The sequence below is a fragment of the Polypterus senegalus genome, chromosome 9 (genome assembly GCF_016835505.1).
Source record: "Polypterus senegalus isolate Bchr_013 chromosome 9, ASM1683550v1, whole genome shotgun sequence".
Classification (NCBI taxonomy): Eukaryota; Metazoa; Chordata; class Cladistia; order Polypteriformes; family Polypteridae; genus Polypterus; species Polypterus senegalus.
Genome location: NC_053162.1, coordinates 7839199 through 7862763, shown reverse-complemented (window position 1 = coordinate 7862763; position 23565 = coordinate 7839199). Strand labels below are relative to the sequence as shown.

The 23565-nt window shown below is 43.2% G+C and overlaps 1 protein-coding gene across 8 annotated transcripts in view; it reads right to left on the bottom strand.

Annotated features, from left to right (window-relative positions):
- Positions 1–23565, bottom strand: part of dnm1a (dynamin 1a) — a 471312-nt gene that overhangs the window by 326202 nt on the left and 121545 nt on the right. For all 8 annotated transcript variants that reach the window (XM_039762667.1, XM_039762670.1, XM_039762673.1 and 5 more), the window contains exon 6: positions 826–986. In XM_039762667.1, coding sequence (XP_039618601.1) covers positions 826–986 — 161 coding nt within the window. The remainder of the gene's footprint in view (positions 1–825; positions 987–23565) is intronic.

Sequence of the window (23565 nt, the reverse complement as noted above, 5' to 3'; positions counted from 1 at the left end):
GAGCAAAAGTTACGGAAACGTTTAGTAAGGGGGGTCACACCAGATACTGAAAGCAAAGGTTCACATACTTTTGCCACTCACAAATATGTAATATTCGATCATTTTCCTCAATAAATAAATGACCAAGTATAATATTTTTGTCTCATTTGTTTAACTGGTTTCTCTTTATCTACTTTTAGGACTTGAGTGAAAATCTGATGATGTTTTAGGAAACAATTTATGCAGAAATATAGAAAATTCTAAAGGGTTCACAAACTTTCAAGCACAACTGTATATGTTTGGTATCATTCTTTTCAGAATTGAACAAACTTTAATGTGATGTTGTTAGATTTTCAGATTCTCATTCCATTTTTAAATTCTAAACTAAAAAATATCAAGAACTCACGCCCCGCGAGACTATACTTTGTGCCAACAAATTTAACCACGCCCGGGGCCGGAAATAAAAGACAAAGAGTAGATGACAAAGACAGCTGCTGTACAGGCTTTTAAATTTTTGAAGTACCGCGTGAGATGACAGCAGCAGCAGCAAGCCAGCAGCTGATCGAGCAAAGAGGAGGTAAAAAAAATAAACTGTATTTGTTTCCCATTGCATCACCATTTAAAAGGGGGGGTTAAGAGGAGCGATCACATCTCCTTGGGGTGCGTTCAGCCCCCCTCTTCACAACACAAGCGACAGTGACGCGAAGTGGCTGATGTGTAGCGCAGGCCACGGGGATTGGCGAGCGAAGAAAGCAGGGGGTAAGTCCCAGTATAACAATCTCTGCTCTTGGTGGTAACATTGAAGCATTCAGAAAAGAATTTCTTAAGGCAATGGACATTGTTTACCTGATTGAGAATTTTCTGCAGGTAGGGTGTGCCCATGCGGTCTGCCATGTGTCGATATGAAGGGTGGGACAGAAAAAACTTCCTCTCCGCTGCAAGAGCAGCGCCGATGTCCTTCTTTCCATCGATATCCTTCTGGCTCCTGTTCACCACACCAACGTAACCTGCAAAAGACAGTGTGTATAACATCATGTCCAAGGAGCTATTAGGTTGAAGAGTTCTCTTATAATAATTAGATTTTCCATCCATCCATCCATTGTCCAACCCGTTGAATCCAAACACAGGGTCACAGGGGTCTGCGGGAGCCAATCCCAGCCAACACAGGGGGCGCAAGGCAGGAACCAATCCTGGACAGGGCGCCAACCCACCACAGGACACACACACCAAGCACACACTAGGGCCAATTTAGAATCGCCAATCCACCTAATCTGCATGTCTTTGGACTGTGGGAGGAAACCCACACAGACACGGGGAGAACATGCAAACTCCACACAGGGAGGACCCACGAAGTGAACCGGGTCTCCTAACCCTCCTGCGAGGTAGCAGCTGTGCCACCGTGCCGCCCAATTAGATTTTCTAAACAGATAAAAAAAATTCTTGTACATTTGTAGATATTGAATATTTAAACATATGTGGGATTATTATTGACAGGCTATTCCAGTTAATGTGACAACAAATGTGGGAAAATGACAACGTTCTCTTATGGGTACTTCATATTTACACCACCGGTCAAACGTTTTAGACCACCCGAGTTTATTCAGTTTTTATGGAAATGCACGCAGTTGACTGTCTTATTCTGACATAGTGTGGAGGTTTGGTTTGGGTCATTGTCTTGCTGTCGGATGAACCCTTAAATTACTAAACGTAAACCAGAAGGTACGACATGCAGTGTGGTGTAGTGGCTAAGACTTTGGACTTCAAACCCGGAGCTAGTGCATTCAAATCTCTCCACTGACACTGTGTGGCCATGAGCAAGTCACTTGACCTGCCTGTGTTCAAATTGGAAAACCAAATGAAATGGCACCAATTGTATCATCAATGTTGTAAGGAAATGTAAATGTATTACGTGGTGTTGTGGTAACCCTTTTGATTCACTCTGTGCAAATCACCAACTCCACCTCCAGGAAATGAACCCCAGACCATCACACTTCCTCCTCCCTGTTTTGTGACAGTTGGTGTCACACACTGAGCAACCATCCTGTCACCAACTGGATGGCATAAAAAAAAAAAAACAACCTGCGTGATGATCTGAAGATTTCAGATTTTGATTCTTTGGTCCATAAGACTTTTTTCCAGTGTGCCATAGCCGGCAGCCAGTATTTCAAGGCCCTGTTCTGTCCTTCAAGGAATGGCTTTCTTCCTGCTACTCGCCCTGTCAAACTTGCGGCACAAAGTCTCCTCTTCACAGTTAACACCCAGATTTGCTTTTGTCGACCTTTACTCTTAAGCTGTGCTTGAAACTGTTGTGTTGCGAGGCGTCCACCTATCACGTAAGCGGGTGACACTCAGAAACTTGTCTTCTGATTAACTTGTGACTTTGGCTCTGCCAGATCTTTTTCAGAACAAGAGGTCTGCTTGGAAGGACAGAAAGTGGCTGCTCCCGGGACATTTGTTTCTTCCAGGTTCCAATTGCCTTTGTATTGCGTAGGACACCACTGGACTCACTGACACTTTGGATTTTTTTTGCAATCTGTTGTTCGGGTATAGTGGGTTGGATAATGGATGGATGGATGGATGGATTTCTCTAAAGGCCTACACTTATAATGCTCTGTCTCATTTCATTTGTTAATTGCCATATCCATGCCATCATCACTGGAATATTGTCAAGTCGTACTTCAGAGACTGTAGTAACACAGTGTGGCGAGCGGCTGGCAGTGGTACCCAGCCAGGACCCCTGGAAGGACCGAAGGAGGGGTTACGCCTCCTCCGGACCACGAGAGGGCGACCGCCCTTGTGGCTATGGGGACCACAAGAAAGGAGCATAGAAGCTCAACCCTATAGGGGCCCCGTGGTCACTGCCAGGGGGAGCTCTGGCCCTCAGCACTTCCGCCACACCCGGAAGTGCTAGGGGGACGAAGACCAGGGACACCCAGAGTGCTTCCGGGTGCATAGCCGGCACTCCTGCCACACCACGGAGTGCCAGCAGGAGCTCATTGGGAGGCACCTGGAACACATCTGGGTGAGCATGAAAGGGGCCACCTCCCTCCATTCGATGGCTAGAGTCGGATGGAAGAGGACGGCGCTCGGATGAGAGCAGTGGAGTGGAGGCGGTCAGAAGAGAGAGGAGGCATTACGAGAGGCCAGGACTTAAAGGGTGATTGGCGCAGGGGCACCGGGTTGTGTGTGGACTTCACTTGTAAAAACGTATAATAAACGTGTGTGTGGTTTTGAACCATTGGAGTCCGCCTGTCTGTTCCAACTCTGCTTTAAGAAACACAGAGGGTTTGTAAGAAATCGACAGAAGTGGGGACACCTGTGCAAATTGTTTGCTTCAACTTGCAAGGCTTCATTTCCTTTCATCGCTGCAGAACAGCAACAGGTTTTAACCTATTAGTTGTTCCCTGAAGAAGGCCCGTTTGCAATATTCTGAAATTTCTTTTTTTCAGATTGTGCTAACCTAAGCTGTAAATTTAAACCTCTGGGAGTTTACTGCTACGTTTTCACCATTTTAGGTCATTCATTGCATTTCAGCTGATTAAATTTGAAGGAAACCTGGAAAAACTGAGGAGCTCTAAAACCTTTCACTTGTAGTGTATAATGACATTGATTTAATTAGTAGACATTTTTACTCAGAATGACTTAAGAATACAAAGTACGAGCACATGGAGGCAGACATCACAGCAGGCCTTCAACTGAACCTAAAGAATAATTATATTTAAGTGCAAAGTCATGTCATTTTCTAAACCATTTAATCTGGACTACAAGCCACCAGGGTGGGTGGGGTCTGGAAGGAGCTGGAGGCTAACCCAGTTGGATGACCAGGATGGAGGCAAGTTCCTTGCCAAGGTGGTAATGGAAAGACAAGACTGGTCTGGCATCCCTACCAGGATGGGAGGCCAGCTTGGAAGGACAGAAGGCGGCACACATGATGACAGCATCCCACTGGTGGTTCTCTCCCATATGGGAACTCGCAGGGCAAGTTGGGAATTGTAGTCCCGTGAAACATCCATCCATTATCCTAACTACAGGGTCACGGGGGTCTGCTGGAGCCAATCCCAGCCAACACAGGGCGCAAGGCAGGAAACAAACCCCGGGCAGGGCGCCAGCCCACCGCACTTCATTAGAATCTCAACATCAAATCTTTGGATGATTACAATACTTTCTCTATACTTCGTATATGAGAAGGTAAAAAGCGGACACTGCCTTTGTTCTGAGTTCTTCAGAACTTTGCTGACAATGTCACAACCATATTAACAAATACCTGCCACGATATTTTTGGGTTGTCACAAATACCAATAATTCAAACCCTCAAATTGTTTGTAAAACTGATGAGCACACCGTTGTGCCATTCCCAGTGTGATGCAATGGCCATACAAGCTTCCTCAAGTCAACATGATATGACAAGGCCACCCTATCCCAATGTAATGTCTCCGCACCGTAAACACAGAAATCACGTTTACATATTAATGCATCCATTTGAATTCCAGATTTGCATCTCTCGCTGTCTCTCTGTATAACTTTATTGGGGTTTTGCTAAAAGTTTTATGTGATGGTGTTAAACCTTTGTGTTGTCTATTATATTAATTAAAATGTTTTTCTGTATTCTGATATATTCTTGTTTGTCATGGTACCAGAAAGTGGTGAAGTGTTGCATTTTGGTTAGGCAAGTAAATAAGAATTTCGCTTTTCTCTGTGTCCTAAAGTGGTCCAGACCTGAGCAACACTGCCACCTGTTGTTAGGGGGAATGAGCTGCTCCTGGTGGGCTCTTTTGCTTGCTCCTTCCATTATGACCTCCTAACCGGGCGTGAATCCTTCCTTTATCCCATGTCAGGATGCCTGTTCTTCCTTCCTGGTACTTACACCATCCATACATGTGACGGTGGGCACATTCACCTCCATACATACATTACCTAATGCTGAGAAGAAACTTGTGTGCTTAGGGGAGACCCCCTTGAACATGGGGGTAACTTTCAAACTAACTAAGGCACCCCAGCTAGGAGCTGCACTGGAGTTCAGAGATGGCATCCATAAACTGTGAATTGGCATAAGCCGCCCTAATTTGGTGTGTCCATAAGGAATGCAATGGTTTACTACATGAGGTACAAGTACATAATAAAACTAAAACTGTTGTGTCAGGGCGGCACGGTGGTGCAGTGGGTAGTGTTGCTGCCTCACAGTTAGCAGACCTGAGTTTGAATGTTCGCCGCTTGTCTGATTGGATTTCCTCCCACAGTCCAAAGGCATGCAGGTTAGGTGCATTGGAGATTCTAAGTTGTGCCTAGTGTGTTCTCTGTACTTGTGACAGTAAGACAACTAAAGCAATGATTTTTTCAGGCCCCCCTATCATCTGTGTGGCCCTCTAGTGGTGACAATGCAAACAAAACAGATCCACAAAGCACAAATGGTGCTGGTTCTTTAATAGACATAATATAAAAATATAATCAAAGTGTTGCAGTTTACTCCTCAAATCTCCATTCCCATATCTGAGTATACGGGAAAGTCTAAGAGAGACCGGTCCCGATTTCGAATATTACGGAATTATTTTAACAATGGTTGCAATGGCCTTTCAAGTCAAACCAAACTACCCTGCTGAATTCTTGTGTCTAACTTCATGCAAATTAGATCAAATGATTCTGCGTACTATACGTAATGTCTGGGACAAAAACCCATTCTCCTTTGCTATCCCCCTCTGCTCCACAATTTCTAATAACAAATAAAACAAGTCAGACTTGTGATTAAAGTGCACATTGCAGACTTTCGTTTAAGGGGATCTGTGCACTTTTTCTACATGCCCTCCATACATTTCAGGGCACCATAATGTTTCTGTCATATTGTCACAGATCTCTTGCATGCATTGACTGCTTGAGGTCTGCAATTCATAAATATCAGCAGGTGCTGAGGGGGTCTTCCCTGGTGATGCTCTGCCAAGTCTCTCTTGGAGCCATCTTCAGCTCCTGCACTGCAAAGGCGCTGTCCACAATTTCTCCAGTCCGTGCATTTTTAAACCACTGCTGGGGTTTCAAGGAGAAAGCAAAATATACTCAAGAAACAACTTGACGCTGAGAGAAAATAAAAAGCTAAAATTGCTGTTATCTATTCAGGAGCAAAGTTTAATAAGCTTAATACCTTGTAATGAGCACTGCAACAGTGGAGACAGACAGACAGGCACACATGAAGGCACGCAGCTACAGGGCTCCACACCCTTGAGATGTGCCTCTGTCTGCTATAATAACTTTCTGTACTATATGACACAACAACAGTTAACAAAGTTCAGATAAACATTGTGGTCTATGGATGCACCACATGTCAAAATGTGACGACTATTCTGTCATGACGTTTGCATTTCCAATTAGACAGTAATGTTAACATCCTTTAGTTACTTGTTTGAATGTGCAGTCAGAAGGAGGATGCTGCACAGCCTCATCTGTACTTCTGCTAGTGTCGTTATTGATCATAATTTTCTTAGAAATCGCCTTAGTCAATGGGTGGGCCTCTCTGGCAGGGTCTTAAATTGGTTTGAATCCTACCTGACAGGGAGAAAATTCTTTGTTAGTTGTGGTAATTACAACTCAAAGACACAAGATATCCGATATGGTGGTCCACAAGGCTCTATCCTGGGTCCGCTGCTCTTCTCAATCTACATGCTTCCGTTAGGTCAGATTATCTCAGGTTACAACATGAGCTACCACAGCTATGCTGATGACACACAGCTGTACTTATCAATAGCACCTGATGACCCCGACTCTCTTGATTCACTAACACAATGTCTGACTTGTATCTCAGAATGGATGAATAGTAACTTTCTCAAGTTAAATAAAGAGAAAACTGAAATCTTAGTGATTGGCAAAAATGGATACAATGAGGTTATCAGAAATAAACTTGATGCATTAGGATTAAAAGTCAAGACGGAGGTAAAAACTTTAGGGATAACTGTTGACTGTAATCTGAATTTTAAATCACATATTCATCAGACCACTAGGACAGCATTTTTTCACTTAAGAAACAGCAAAAGTTAGACCTCTTATATCACTGAAAGATGCTGAGAAATTAGTTCACGCGTTTGTTTTCAGTCCACTAGATTACTGTAACGCAATCCTCTCAGGACTACAAAAAAAGACATCAATCGTTTGCAACGAGTGCAGAATGCAGCTGCTAGAATCCTAACTAGGAAAAGAAAATCCGAACACATCTCTCCAGTTTTGATGTCACTACACTGGTTGCCTGTGTCATTCAGAAATGACTTTAAAATTCTGCTTATGGTTTATAAAACCTTAAATAATCTCGCCCCATCTTATATATCGGAATGCCTGACACCTTATATTCCAAATCGTAACCTCAGATCTTCAAATGAGCGTCTCCTTAGAATTCCAAGAACATAACTTAAAAGAAGTGGTGAGGCGGGCGGCCTTCTGCTGTTATGCACCTAAAATCTGGAATAGCCTGCCAATAGGAATTCACCAGGCTGATACAGCAGAGCACTTTAAAACACTGCTGAAAACACATTACTTTAACATGGCCTTCTCATAACTTCACTTTAACTTAATCCTGATACTCTGTTTGTTCAGTTCATCATAATAACTATTCATAGTGGCTCTAAAATCTGTACTGACCCCAACTCTCTCTTCTGTTTCTTTTTCTGGTTTCTTTGTGGTGGTGGCATACTCAAAGCATCATGATGCTCCAATAATGATGGATGAATTAAAAGGCAGAAGTCTACGTGACCATCATCATCAAGTCCTTCCGTGAGAACCCTAAATCCAAAGAGGACTGTTTCATTTATGTTAGGTAGAATGCCCAGAGGGGACTGGGCGGTCTCATGCTCTGGAATCCCTACAGATTTTTTTTTGATTTTTCTGTCCACCCTGGCCATCGGACCTTACTCCTTTTCTATGTTAATTAATGTTGACTTATTTTAATTTCTTATTTTGTCTTTTATTTTTCTTTTCCTCATTATGTAAAGCACTTTGAGCTACTGTTTGTATGAAAATGTGCTATAGAAATAAATGTTGTTGTTAGGCAGATTTGTCAGTTTGGGTGTTTTGAGTCCTCTTCATTGTCAACTCTCTTAACGGCAGTCCTTTTAACAGAATGGGACACACCATTTAACCCAGCGTTTCTCAACCTTTAAGTATTTGCAACCCGAGTTTTCATAACAGTTTTATTTGCGCCCCCCTAATGTTTCTTTGAAAGGAGCTCACGAATACCAATTTGTTCTTTTTTAATTAATGATCTATCATAGATGCATATTTTATTATACCTACTTAAGTTTTATCGACATTTATCTAACTCTATATTTATATTTCTAGTATCAGAATGTAGTTTAAGTTAATTTGTTTTGGTTTCAATAGATGTATTTTTCATATTTTTGATTCTTGTCTTTTTTTTTTTACATCTTTGTGCCCCCCTTTTTGTTACTTCACGCCCCACAGATTGTGAACCACTGATTTAATCCATCCATCCATTCATCATCCAACCCGTTATATCATAACTAGAGGGTCACGGGGGGTCTGCTGGAGCCAATCCTAGCCAACACAGGAAACAAACCCCAGGCAGGGCGCCAGCCCACACACACACACTAGGGACAATTTAGTATCGCCAATGCACCTAACCTGCATGTCTTTGGATTGTGGGAGGAATCCGGAGTACCCGGAGGAAACCCACCCAGACAAGGGAAGAACATGTAAACTCCACGCAGGGAGGACCCGAGAAGCGAACCCGGGTCTCCTAACTGCGTGGCATCAGCGCTACCACTGCGCCACCGTGCCGCCCACACCATTTAATTCAAATGCATATTTTGCAGTTCATATTTTTATCAGTATAGCTACCAATTCTACACTATCATCTGTGGCGGACAGCAAGGACGCCTAGGGATTTGGAAGGACCGGGGGAGAGTGTATTTTTAAGAATGTTTCTCCCCCCGGAGTGACTGACAGAGAGCAGCCCCCTTGGCTTGCAGCAGAGGCAATGGTTGTGAGCATGGAAGCTCAACCCTGCTGGGGCCCTTGGCCACCACTAGGGGGCGCCTTGACTTTTGCAGGGCCCTATTTGGCCGCATTCTGCGACACCCGGAAGTGCGGCCGGAAGAAGCTCGTTGGGCACTTGAAGTCCTTCCAGGTGTTCTATAAAAAGGGGCCGGTTGCCAAAACTCAATGAGCCAGACTCGGGAGGAAGATGATAAAGCCAGAAGAGGAGTAGAGGAAGGACTGGCGGCAAAAGAGACTGTGTTGGTGCTATGAACTGCAAATAAACCGGGTGTTGTGTACAAAACCCATCTCTCTGCCTCTCTCTGTCAGGTTGGAGCAGCTGCACGTGCCCAGGGCTTCACTTATTGTAACGCTGGGCAACATTGAGAACATACAACACCTGTGACAACATGTCATTTGCATTTACTTTTTGTCCATTGATGCCATCAAATGCCAATCTACTAATCTCATGCCACAGATAGGTATCAGGTTCTGTTTATTTTTATAAAAACGTGTAATGTTTGCACGTGTGGCACATGGGCAGGCATCTCGACCTGAATTGTGTAAGGTTCATTACCTGGACGGGTTGGCCAGCCCTTTGGAGGCACTAGAAGTAAGGCTGCCACAGCAGCTGCCAGTGCAAAAGTGGGTAGGCTGGCATCCTGGAAGGGTTGGACTAAGTAACAATGCCTGGCTCGGAGGCCAGTGTGATGGAATAACAGGAGAAGACAACTTGTCAGGGCTACATATTTCACCAACATGCTAGGTGGCACCTGCAAGGTATGCTGGGAACTGTAGCCCTATGGGACAGCCTTGCAGTGTTCCATGGGTGCCACCAGGGGGTACTGCAGACATACATGATCCATCCCTACTTTGTGGGGCTTCCACTTGACACAGAGGTGCTTCCACTGGGCTGTGCCCTACCACCAGAAGTACTTCTGGGTCTAAGATGAAATGAGCTGCTCGACCTCATCCAGGTGAGTCAGAGTCGGGTAGAAGAGAACAAAGCTCACCTGGGAGGAGTGGTGGAAAGGAGAAGAGGAGTATTGTATTGTGCTTGTGCCAGTACAATAAAGAAGCCTTTATTAAGGTAATTCTTTGTAATAAAACCTTTTGTTTAACACTGGGACTTGTGTCTGTGATGTTGTGTCTGCGGATTGGGATGCTGCAATGCCCCCTACAGGTCACAATTTGAGCTCCGCCTTCATGAGGCATTGGATTGGTTTAGAAATGTGACACTCAGTGAGCCATCTAATTGCTTCCACCCAGTTTTAAGCACAATTCATTCACAGATTGTCTCCAGATTATACGTCTCACTTCAACAAGTCTAATATTGAACAGACACCGAATTCTGCCAGGGTAGGCCTCCACCCCACCACTTGAACTGGATCAAGCAGGATTGATAAAAGATAAATGGAGTGATTTGAGGTGGAAGGTTGACATCTTTTTAAACAAGTGTCTGGATGAGATCTCGAGATGACTCGGCCATTAACTAGCCAAATGAGCTTGATGGAATGAAGCTCTTCTATGTCATTTGTAAATTCTGCTTCGCATATTGTAGCCGCATGGCAAAGCTTCTCTTTCCTGCAGTTTTGATGGACCTGTAAGTCTATTTTTAAAGTAACCAGGTGCCAGCAATCTGAGTGACCCCCCAATGCCTGCCAAAATCTCGTCTGAACTTGAGCAGACATCCAGGATCTTATCCAAACAGCAATGCGTCAAACCTGCTGTCTAAGGTTTCGAAGTGATTTCCTGTTGGAATGGGCCCAGGACTACCATCAGAGAGCCATATACTTCAGCCAGTTAAAAGCAGATTTATAGTGGAGATGGGTGTTCACAAATGTAGCTCTCCATTCTTTTCATAATGCAGAGAACAGGACTAAGCACACATATGCATTGTTTAACATTTACTAAACAAGCAGTCACAATCCCCTTCTTTAAGGAGGAATGTTCAGCAAGGACATGGAAGGGTTTCACTTCAGTGTATCTCAGTCACATCCTTGTAAGAAAGAGGGTATCGCAGAAGACACAATATGGGTGGCTCCTTATCTAGCCGGGATGCCTACATAATGGAAGGTTATGGAATGGATAGGCTGGGTTGGAAGAACATAAGTGAACTGTCTTCTATGGACTGATAACCCCCTGATACATGGGGTGGCAGGATTTAGCAGCTGTGGTTTCCCTTTGGTGCACCCACAGGGCAGTCCTGGTGAGAAACCCTTCTGGGGTACTAGAGATGCCAGGTGGAGCTGCAGAGGTAGGTCATCTCATGTTTTAAGGAGATCACGCCTGATCTGGAAGTGCCGCCCTGGTGTGATGCTGGGGTACCGGAAATACAGCTAAGTCCATAAGTACCTGGAAAGTCACATAACTTTCATAATTTTGCCTCTATACATTAACAATTAAGCAGGTAGAAGGTCTAGCAAGTGTGGAATTTGCATTTGGAAGGTGTGAGGTCCAAAGAGCTGTCCATACAAGTAAAATCAGGTCATCATTTGGCTGAGAAAAACAAAACAGACCCTTTAGAGAGACAGCAGAAACACCAGGAGTGGTCAAATCAACCATTTGGTACAATCTTAAAAAGAAGGAACATACTGGTGAACTCAGCAACTCCAGAGATCCTGGACAATCATGGAAGACAACTGTGCAGGATAATTGCAGAATTCGGTCCTTGGTGATAAAGAACCGATTCACAACATTTAGCCAAACCAAAAACACTCTCTGGGAGTGTGACCTATCATTGGCAAAGTCTACAATCAAGAGAAGACTTCATAAAAGTAAAGACAGAGGGTTTACCACAAGGTGTAGACCACATAGACCTCAAGTACAGGAAAGAAGGATTAGATAGATAGATAGATAGATAGATAGATAGATAGATAGATAGATAGATAGATAGATAGATAGATAGATAGATAGATAGATAGATAGATAGATAGATAGATAGATAGATAGATAGATAGATAGATAGATAGAGTCACAGATGGCTGGGGGGGGCGACCTGGCTGGGATGCCCAGGAGGACCGGAGGAGTGCCTTTGGGGGCCATGGGTACAAAGCTTTGAAGCTCAACTCTGTAGGGGCCCGTGGTCACCGCGAGAGGGCACCCCAATGCCTGTGGAGCCCTGGACCTCAGCACTTCTGCCACACCCGGAGGTGCTGAGGGGAAGAGGAGCAGGGACACCCGGAGTGCTTCCGCCACACTGGGGAGTGCCGGTGGAAGATTGCCGGGAAGCACCTGGAACACATCCAGGTGATTATAAAAGGGGCCGCCTCCCTTCATAGGATGGCTAGAGTTGGGTGGAAGAGGACGAGGTCTCTGGAGGAGGCAAGGAGGCGGCCTGAAGAGGAAGAAGGCATTGTGTTGTGGCCTGGACTTTCGGGAACTTTGGAGTTTGTGTGGCACTTTATTGTACATAATAGATAATGATTAAACGTGTGTTGGGCGACATCGATGTGTCCGCCTGTCTGTGTCCGGGTCATCTACCACAATAGATAGATAAACTGAGATATGGTGGAGGCCATGTTACGGCCTGATCATTCAAGGCTGCCAAAGGAAGTCAGTCATTGGTGTTTATTGATGATGTGAGTGCTGGCAGAAGTGTCCATACTGTCTGCTCAGATTCAGACAGAGCTGTCAAGACAACACTTCACAGTACAGATGGACAAGGGGGCAAAACATACTGGGAGAGCAAACCGAGTGCTTTTCAAGGCAAAAAAGTGGAATATTATGCAATGGCCAAATAAATCAACCGACCTCAACCCAACTAGTAAAGGCCTGGCAACGATTCACTGGGGTGGACACCCAACACTTGGACATGGCTGTGGGTTCAGACTTCAGGCACTCATTGACTGGAAAGGATTTTCAACAAAGTATTGAAAACGATCTGTATATTTATGATTATGTTATTTTGTTCAAATACAAAAACTTCCTTATTTGCAATGGTGATGGACAGGCTGACAGACGAGATTAGACAGGAGTCCCTGTGGACTGTGATGTTTGCTGATGACATTGTGATCTGTAGGGAGAGTAGGGAGCAGGTTGAGGAGACTCTGGAGAGGTGGAGATATGAGAGGAGAGGAATGAAGGTCAGTAGGATCACCAAGACAGAATACATGTGTGTGAATGAGAGGGAGGTCAGTGGAATGTTGAGTAGAGTTGGCGAAGGTGGATGAGTTTAAATACTTGGGACCAACAGTACAGAATAAAGGGGATTGTGGAAGAGAAGTGAAGAAGAGAGTACAGGCAGGGTGGAGTGGGTGGAGAAGAGTGTCAGGAGTGATTTGTGACAGACGGGTATCAGCAGGAGTGAAAGGGAAGGTCTACAGGATGGTAGTGAGACCAGCTATGTTATATGGGTTGGAGACAGTGGCACAGGAGACAAAGCTGGAGTTGGCAGAGGTGGCAGAGTTAAATATGCTAAGATTTGCATTGGGTGTAACGAGGATGGACAGGATTAGAAATGAGGACATTAGAGGGTCAGCTCAAGTTGGATGGTTGGGAGACAAAGTCAGAGAGGTGAGATTGCGTTGGTTTGGACATGTGCAGAGGAGAGGTGCTGGGTAGATTGGGAGAAGGATGCTAAGGATAGAGCTGCCAGGTAAGAGGAAAAGAGGAAGGCCTAAGAAAAGGTTTATGGATGTGGTAAGAGAGGACATGCAGGTGATGGGGGTAACAGAACAAGATGACAAGGACAGAAAGATAAGGAAGAAGATGATCCGCTGTGGCAACCCCTAATGGGAGCTGAAAGAAGAAGAAGAAGTTCAAATACTTTTGAACCCCTGAAAGGACATATAAAAATGGCTGACTTTTCCAAATGGCTCACACAATGTTTTTCTTAAATGCCTTAAATTAAAACTGCAACATCTTGACATAAAGGAAGGAAGGAAGATGGAAACACACACAGGGAAGAGAAACTACGAGCTGTTCTGTTTCTGGTAAACGTTAACATTATACAAAGTTATTGTCTGTTATACCTGCATTGTTATCACTCTTTAATTTAATATTGTTCTTTATCAGTATGCTGCTGCTGGAGTATGGGAATCTCCCCTTGGGGTTAATAAAGTATCTATCTATCTATCTATCTATCATATAGTGCCTTTCATATCTATCTATCTATCTATCTATCTATCTATCTATCTATCTATTATATAGTGCCTTTCACATCTATCTATCTATCTACAGTATGTATTACAAACAGAATCCAGAGGTACGTCCTTATGAATAAAACTGTTATTTTTCATCCAGGACTTGGTGTTGCACAATTATGTCTGGGTTTTGGGGTGCTGCTATGCCCCCTGCAGGTCACAATGGATAAAAGTGTGACACAGTATGTTACAAGAGCATTAGATTCTTACTTCAAATTCACAAAGCAGAATTATGAAATGGTGACAAATGTAAAGAAAGAGGGGCATCAAAAGGGTAGAAAGCAGCAGAAAAGCCTACAAAATGGATCGATAATGGGAGAAAACCAGTGTGGTTAATCAGGGCTCAATTTAGGGGCTGTGATCTGCGTGAACGTCTTCCCAAAAATCTGACAAATGAGAAAAGACAATTTGGCCCATCATGCTCGTTTATTTAAGCTAATAGCTAAGCTGTCCCAATGTCTGATTCAGATCCTTCTTAAAGGCTGTTAAGATTTCTCCTTGAACTCCATGCCTTGGTAGTTTGTTTCAGATTCCCATAACTCTTTGAGTAAAGAAAGTGTTTCTGGGCTTTAGACCTGAATTCACTTCCCCTTAGTCTCCACAAGGTGTCCTCAAATATGTGATTTACTTGTGAGAGGTCGCCCGAACACCACCAGACAGACACCAGTACAAGTACAAAACACACGTTTATTCACACCAAAAAGTCCTGCAAGGCACACAGTGCTCCCGCACTAAACACCCCAAATCACGGGCCTTTCAAATGTCTATGGGCCACCTTTCTTCCCTCCGTCACTGGAGTTTCATCCTCCTCCAGCACCCGACTCTCGCTCCCCGACTGTAGGAAGGCAACCCCTTTTATAAACACCCGGATGCGCTCCAGGTGCTTGCTGACATTCTTCCAACGTCACTTCCTAGTGTGGCGGAAGTGCCGCATGACCACCCAGAAGCACTCCGGGCATCGCTGGAAGGTCCTTCCTCCACCCTCCCAGGTGAGACGGAAGAGCAGATCTCCTGGGCTTTATGAGGCTTGGGGTGCTCTCTGGCGGTAGCCACGGGCCCCCACAGGTTTGTGCCTCCCTGCTCCTTCCCCGTGGTCCCCTTGCTATCCAGGGTGGTCGCTGCTCTTTTCAATCTCCATGCTTCCGTTAGGTTAGATTATCTCGGGGCACAACGTGAACTACCACAGCTATGCTGATGACACGCAACTGTATTTATCGATAGCACCTGATGACCCCGACTCTCTTGATTCACTGACACAATGTCTTACTTGTGTTTCTAAATGGATGAGTAGTAATTTTCTCAAGCTAAATAAAGAAAAAACTGAAATTTTAGTGATTGGCAATAATGGATATAATGAGGTTATTAGAAATAAACTTGATGCATTAGGATTAAAAGTCAAGACAGAGCTAAAGAATTTAGGGGTAACTGTTGATTGTGACCTGAATTTTAAATCGCATATTAATCAGTTCACTAGGACAGCATTTTTACACTTAAGAAATATAGCAAAAGTTAGACATTTTATATCATTGAAAGATGCTGAGAAATTAGTTCACGCTTTTGTTTTCAGTCGTCTAGATTACTGTAACGCACTCCTCTCAGGACCACCGAAAAAAAGACATCAATCGACTGCAACGAGTGCAGAATGGAGCTTCTAGAATCCTAACTAGGAAAAGAAAATCTGAGCACATCACCCCAGTCTGAGTGTCACTACACTGGTTACCGGTGTCATTTAGAATTGACTTTAAAATACTGCTGATGGTTAACAAAGCCTTCAATAATCTCGCTTCATCTTATATCTCAGAATGTCTTACACCTGACACTCCAAATCGTAACCTTAAGTCTTCAAAATGGGGTCTGCTTAGAATTCCAAGAGCTAAACTTAAAAGAAGTGCTGAGGCGGGCGGCCTTCTGCTGTTAGGCACCTCAAATCTGGAATAGCCTGCCAATAGGAATTCGCCAGGCTGGTGGAGCACTTTAAAAAACCTGCTGAAAACACATTACTGTAATATGGTCTTCTCATAACTTCATTTTAATTTAATCGTGATGCTCTGCATATTCAATTAATTATCATTACTATTCATGGTGGCTCCAAAATTCGTACTAACCCCTACTCTCTCCTCTGTTGTTTTTTCGGTTTTCTGTGGTGGCAATCTGTGCCACCACCACCTAATCAAAGCACCGTGATGTCCCTCCATTGATGGATTAAAGGCCAGAAGTCCACATGACCGTCGTCATCAAGTCCTTCCATGAGAACCTTGAATACAATGAGGACTGATTGAGGTCATTTATGTTAGGTGGAATGCCTAGAAGGGGCTGGGTGGTCTCGTGGCCTCAAAATCCCTACAGATTTTATTTTTTCTCCAGCCGTCTGGAGTTTTTTTTGTTTTTTCTGTCCTCCCTGGCCATTGGACCTTACTTTTATTCTATGTTAATTAGTGTTCTTATTTATTTTGTCTTTTTTCTCTTTCTTCATCATGTAAAGCACTTTGAGCTCCATTATTTGTATGAAAATGTGCTCTAGAAATAAATGTTGCTGTTGTTGTTGTATAGATCGCCTCCTGGTCCTTCCAGGTGTCCCGGCTGGGTCTGGCCCCCAGCCTCCTGCCACACACTGTTAAGCTGAAAGAATTCTACAGGATCTCTAACGCCCTCCATAATGTTTGAGACTAACACACATTTGTCCTTGCATTGCCCATCTGCTCCACAGTTTAAGGTTACAAACCAAACATTTCAGACTTATGATTAAAGTGCACACTGCAGACTTTCATTTAAGGGGATTTACAGACATTTCAGTCACAACACTTTTTCTGCCTGGTCCCCCGATTTCAGGGCACCATAGTGTTTGTTACAATTGGTGTCACCGAAGTTGGTGATTTCTCAGGTGGGTTTCATTGCTTCATAAGACACATCAGCCTGCTCCTACCCTTTGGAGTCTGTAGTTGCCATTGTTCAACATGAGGACAAGAGCTGTGCTAATGAAAGTCAAATTAGCCATCATGAGGCTGAAAAACGAGAATAAAACCACTGGAGACATCCCTAAAACCTTAGGATGACCAAAATCAACTGTCTAGAGTATCATGAAGAAGAAAGAACACACTGGTGGGCTCAGTAATCACAAAGGGACTGGTAGGCTGAGGAAGACCTCCACTGCTGATGACAGACGAATCCTCACTATGGTAAAGAAAAAGCCCCACATGCCTGTCTGACAGATCATACACAGTCTTCAGGGGGCCAATGTGTGTGAGTGTGTGTGTGTGTCAGAGACGACTATCAGCAGAAGACTTCATGAGCAGAAACACAGAGGACACACTGCAAGATGGAGACCACAAATACAGGTTGGCCAGGTTACAGATGATGACTTAAAAGAGCCTGCAGAATTTTGGGAAAAGGTCTTGTGGACAGATGAGACAAAGATGAACCTCATCAGAGTGATGGCAGAAGGAAAGTGTGGAGATGAAAAGGAACTTAATTGCCTAAGATCCAAAACAGACCACCTCATCTGTTACACATTGTGCGGGCACGGGTTAGTAATGGCTGCCACAGGTCCTGGCACACTTCTCTTCATTGATGATGGAACTGCTGACAGCTGTGTCACAATGAATTCTGAGGTGTGTAGAAACATCTGATCTGCTCAAGTTCCAGTAAATGTCAAACTCACTGGACGACACTTCATTCTCCAACGATATAATGAGGCAAATATACTGCTGAGGCCACACAGGAGTTTATCAAAGCTACAAAATGGAAAATTCTTGAACAGCCAAACCAGTCACCCAAATTTCAATACAATTGAGCAGGCCTTCTATATAAACCCCCTTAAATGAAAGTCGTCAGTGGGCACTTTAATCACAAGTCTGAAATGTTTGATTTGTAATTTTAAACTGTGGAGCAGAAGGAGAAAATTAAAGAAAAGTGTGGAGGTCTAAATGGAGGTCCTTTGAAATAGTGTCTTTCTTTCTTTCTTTAAGCCTTTTCTAGGAATTATATAAATATAATTTAACCTTTCTTTCTTTTTTTTTCTCTTTTTCTTTCTTTCTTTCTTTTAGCCTTTTCTAAGAATTATAGAAATATAATTTAACCTTTCTTTCTTTCTGTCTTTTATCTCTCTTTTTCTTTTTTTCTTTCTTTCTTTCTTTCAGCCTTTTCTAAGAATTATAGAAATATAATTTAACCTCTTTCTTTCTTTCTTTCTTTCTTTCTCTGACAGATCAGAAAATCTCAACCATTAGCAGTTAAAAGCATTAAAGAAAGCTTAGAAATAAAAATGTAAAAGTCGAGACTGGGAAAGACTAAACAAAAAAATAAATGAATGTAATGGAATGAGAACGACTTTCTGGGATTGTGTTCAAAATCAATCTGGAATGAATGGAAAATCTGAAATGCTTGCATGACTTGGCTCCCCACAAAAAAAAAGAAAAAGCACAGATCAGCAACTTTTGGAAGAGACCACTTGGAAAAATAAAAAAAATACTATTTTTTTCCAGATGTGTCACTTTGTTGAAGATGGAATTCATTCATTCTCTTTCTTTTTTCCCCTCTGTTTTTTACTTGGCTACATGGGTGGTGCAATCATTGAGTTGTACTTGCTGCAGAGAGAAAATGTAATTCTGTGCTGCTGCCAGCCGGGGGCATAGTTGAGTAAGATGAATGCCTCTGAGCATGCAGGACTTGACAAACTTCCAACAAAATAAAACTGATGCACATCATAGAGGCAGGAGTTTAACAAATGTATGTTTTCTTCAAATACCATAAAAATTTAAATAGCCTAACATTTCTTATTCTCCTGATCTCCGTTTATCCAACAATTTTCTGACACCATGACATATGTTAGGTGCATTCATTCTACATTTATTAATCACCCCAAACATTTTCAAATGCATTGCTCCAGGGAGTCAGAGCCTGTAAAAGCAGCATCAGATGGAAGGTGGAAACCAGTCCTGGATATGATGCATGCGTCCACACACCCAGACACACTCATACGTGAACAGGTGGACAGTCACCGGCAGTCAGCCTGCATAATAATTGACTCTCCTTTCTACAGTAAAGATAACAGTGGAGTGTCTTTCATTTCCTAGGAACATCTGAGCACTGCGGTGTTTTCTGAACAAAGATTTTTAGTGACGCAGTATTTAGTTGTATGAAATTAAATCAAATGTGAAAAACTGGCTGTGCACAAATGTGGGTCCCCTTGTCATTTTGCTGATTTGAATGCCTGTCACTGCTCAATGCTGATTACTTGGTTGGATGAGCTCGTCAAGCCTTGAACTTCATAGACAGGAGTGTCCAATCATGAGTGGTCAAAGGTATTTAAGGTGGTCAACTGCAAGTTGTGCTTCCTTCCCTTTGACTCTCCTCTGAAGAGTGACAGACAGCATGGGATCCTCAAAGCAACTCTCCAAAGATCTGAAAACAAAGATTGTTGAGTCTCCTGGTTTAGGGGAAGGCTACAAAAAGCCATCTCAGAGGTTTAAACTGTCAGTCTCATCTGTAAGGAATGGAATCAGGAAATGGAAGGCCACAGGCACAGTTGCTGTTAAACCAACACAGCAGGTCTGACAGGCCAAGAAAAATACAGGAGCGGCATATGAGCAGGATTGTGAGAATGGTGACAGACAACCAAAGATCACCTTCAAAGACCTGCAAGAACATCTCACTGCAGATGGTGTATCTGTACATCGTTCTACAATTCAGCACAGTCTGCACAAAGAACATCTGTATGGCAGGGGGATGAGAAAGAAGCCCTTTCTGCACTCACATCACAAACAGAGTCGCTTGTTGTATCAAATGCTCATTTAGACAAGTCAGATTCATTTTGGAACAAAGTGCTTTGGACTGATGAGACACAAATGGAGTTATTTGGTCAGAACAAAAAGCGCTTTGCATGGCGGAAGAAGAACACCGCATTCCAAGAAAAACACCTGCTACCTCCTGTCAAATGTGGTGGAGGTGCCATCATACTGTGGGGCTGTGTGGCTACTTGAGGGACTGGGGCCCTTGTTAAAAGTTGAGGGTCTGATGAATTCAACCCAGTATCAACATATTCTTCAGGATAATGTTCAAGCATCAGTCACAAAGTTGAAGTTACGCAGGGGTTGGATATTCCAACAAGACAATGACCCAAAACACAGTTGGAAATCTACAAAGGCATTCATGCAGAGGGAGAAGTACAATGTTCTGGAATGGCCGTCACAGTCCTCTGACTTGAATATCATCGAACATCTATGGGATGATTTGAAGCAGGCTGTCCATCAAATTGAACTGAACTGGAGAGATTTTGTATGAAGAATGGTCAGAAATACCTCCATCAGAGTCCAGACACTCATCACAGGCTATAGGAGGACAGCGTCTGGAGGCTCAAAGGAGCAAAAGGAGGCTCAACTAAGTATTGATGTCATATCTCTGTTGGGGTGCCCACATTTATTCACTTGTCTAATTTTGTTATGATGCATATTGCATATTTTCTGTTAATCCAATAAACTTGATGTCACTGCTGAAATCCTACTGTTTCCATAAGGCATGTCAGAAAGCTCAGCCAATGAGAAACAAAAATCCAAAGAATTAAGAGGGGTTCCAAAACTTTTTCATATGACTATACAGGTGTACTGTTGCTGGTATAAAGGAACCAGTTGTGTTTCCTGACAAACTTCTGTGGAATATGTTATCTGAAAGTCCTTGGTGGTCTTGTGTCATGGAGAGGAATGTTCGGCATTGTTCTTAATGACACTCAGTCCTCTTTTAATCCTCTCCTTCAACTGCTACCTCGTAACTGATCCTGCCCTTTTAATTAGCTTGTAGAGTCGGTGGTCCTCACTTGAAGTGATGTTACCAGCCCAACACACCACATTGGCCATCACAGAGTTGTAGAAGAAGTGAAGGATGTCACTAACAACATTATAGGAATGGAGTCCCCTAAGGAAGAAGAGTCTGCTCTGCCCTTTCTTATATAGTTTCTCTGTCTTATGTGACCAGTCTAACTTGTTATTGATGAGGACCCCCAAATACTTGTAGGAGTGCCCCACCACTACATCAACTCACTGAATAGAGACCGGGCACAGAGGCTCTTTAGTGCAGTTCTTTGCTTTTGCTGATGTTAAGGTGCAGACAGTTCTCTTTGCCTCAAGAAAACAAAAGCTGTACACGCTGAAAATACTCCATAGTGTAACATTCTCAAACTCACTTCACCCAGCTCAGGATCGTGACGTCTAATTTGTCAGTCCTCAGTACGACCCTGGGTGGGACATCACACACACACACACACACACACAGCCACATTTACAGAAGGCCAATTTAGGCTAAACACAGTATTGTTTTATCAAGTGGGAGGAAAACTAGAGTACCCAGAGTACCCTATCTCGACTGCAACCACCCCTACATGTGACACTGGGCACACTCAGTTCCATACCCACCCTGGGTCCGACATACTGCATGTCTTTGAACAGTGAGAGGAAGCAGCGGTGCTTAGGAGAAACCCACCGAAACACACGGGGCAACTTTCAAATTCGATAATTAAAACCCCAAAGTCAGGAACTGAACTGGAGTTTAGGGATGTTGTCTGTAAAATTGTAAAAACGGAGGGATAAACATTTCTTACCCCATGATAAAACTAGACTGGCGACACTTAATTTTCTGACTTGGGGATAATGGAGAACATGCAAACTCCAATGATCAGGGATGAAAGGTCTGAATCCAAGTGGTGGCAGCCACAACCACTGCACCACTGTCCTACACACACTCCAAACATTAATATTTAAAAATAACTGATTGTGGTATCACCCACATCATCAACAGTATGGACAGTCTGGTTAACACTTCACAGTTTGTAGGCACCTTGTAGTTCTCCAAAGCCTCTGATTTTATTACTGGGGCAAAGGAACTTATTCCAGGTGCAAGCTAGGACCTAATCCCAGAGCCAATCCATCATATGCACCAGTGATATTTAAGGAGTAAATTATCCATCCATTATTAGTAAGAATCCTGGTTAGTAAGAATTGAAGGATGTGTTTAAAAAATGAATTCCACTCTTTAGTAGGGGGTGTTGCCCTCTAGTGGCAATAATATTGGACTGCAATTAACAAGGGTGTCTGTTCAATGTGCACTACAGACTCACTCGTGTGCTCTTCGACAAGCTGTTTCATGCGTCGGGGCTACTATTGTACATTTATGAAAAAAGTAATTAATGTTGCTTTTTTCTATGGAATGAGAAAAAGTAAGTGCACCCCTGTGATAAAAGTGAGGTACAGTTGTGCTGGAAAGTTTGTGAACCCTTTAGAATTTTCTATATTTCTGCATAAATATGACCTAAAACATCATCAGATTTTCACTCAAGTCCTAAAAGTAGATAAAGAGAAACCATTTAAACAAATGAGACAAAAATATTATACTTGGTCATTTATTTATTGAGGAAAATGACCGATTATTACATATTTGTGAGTGGCAAAAGTATGTGAACCTCACGGATTAGCAGTTAGTTTGAAGGTGAAATTGAGCCGGTGTTTTCAATCAATGGGATGCCAATCAGGTGTGAGTGGGCACCCTGTGTTATTTAAAGAACAGGATCTATCAAAGTCTGCTCTTCACAACACATGTTTGTGGAAGTGTATCATGGCACAAACAAAGGAGATTTCTGAGGACCTCACAAAAAGAGTTGTTGATGCTCATCAGGCTGGAAAAGGTTACAAAACCATCTCTAAAGAGTTTGGACTCCACCAATCCACAGTCAGACAGATTGTGTACAAATGGAGGAAATTCAAGACCATTGTTATCCTCCCCAGGAGTGTCGACCAACAAAGATCACTCCAAGAGCAAGGCACAGGTGTAATAGTCGGCGAGGTCACAAAGGACCCCAGGGTAACTTCTAAGTAACTGAAGGCCTCTCTCACATTGGCTAATGTTCACGTTCATGGTCCACCATCAGGAGAACACTGAACAACAATGGTGTGCATGGCAGGGTTGCAAGGAGAAAGCCACTGCTCTCCAAAAACATTGCTGCTCGTCTGCAGTTTGCTAAAGATCACGTGGACAAACCAGAAGGCTATTGGAAGAATGTTTTGTGGACGGATGAGACCAAAATAGAACTTTTTGGTTTAAATGAAAAGCGTTATGTTTGGAGAAAGGAAAACACTGCATTCCAGCATAAGAACCTTATCCCATCTGTGAAACATGGTGGTGGTAGTATCAGGGTTTGGGCCTGTTTTGCTGCATCTGGGCCAGGATGGCTTGCCTTCATTGATGGAACAATGAATTCTGAATTATATCAGAGAATTCTAAAGGAAAATGTCAGGACATCTGTCCATGAACTGAATCTCAAGAGAAGGTGGGTCATGCAGCAAGACAACGACCCTAAGCACACAAGTCATTCTACCAAAGAATGGTTAAAGAAGAATAAAGTGAATGTTTTGGAATGGCCAAGTCAAAGTCCTGACCTTAATCCAATGGAAATGTTGTGGAAGGACCTGAAGTGAGCAGTTCATGTGAGGAA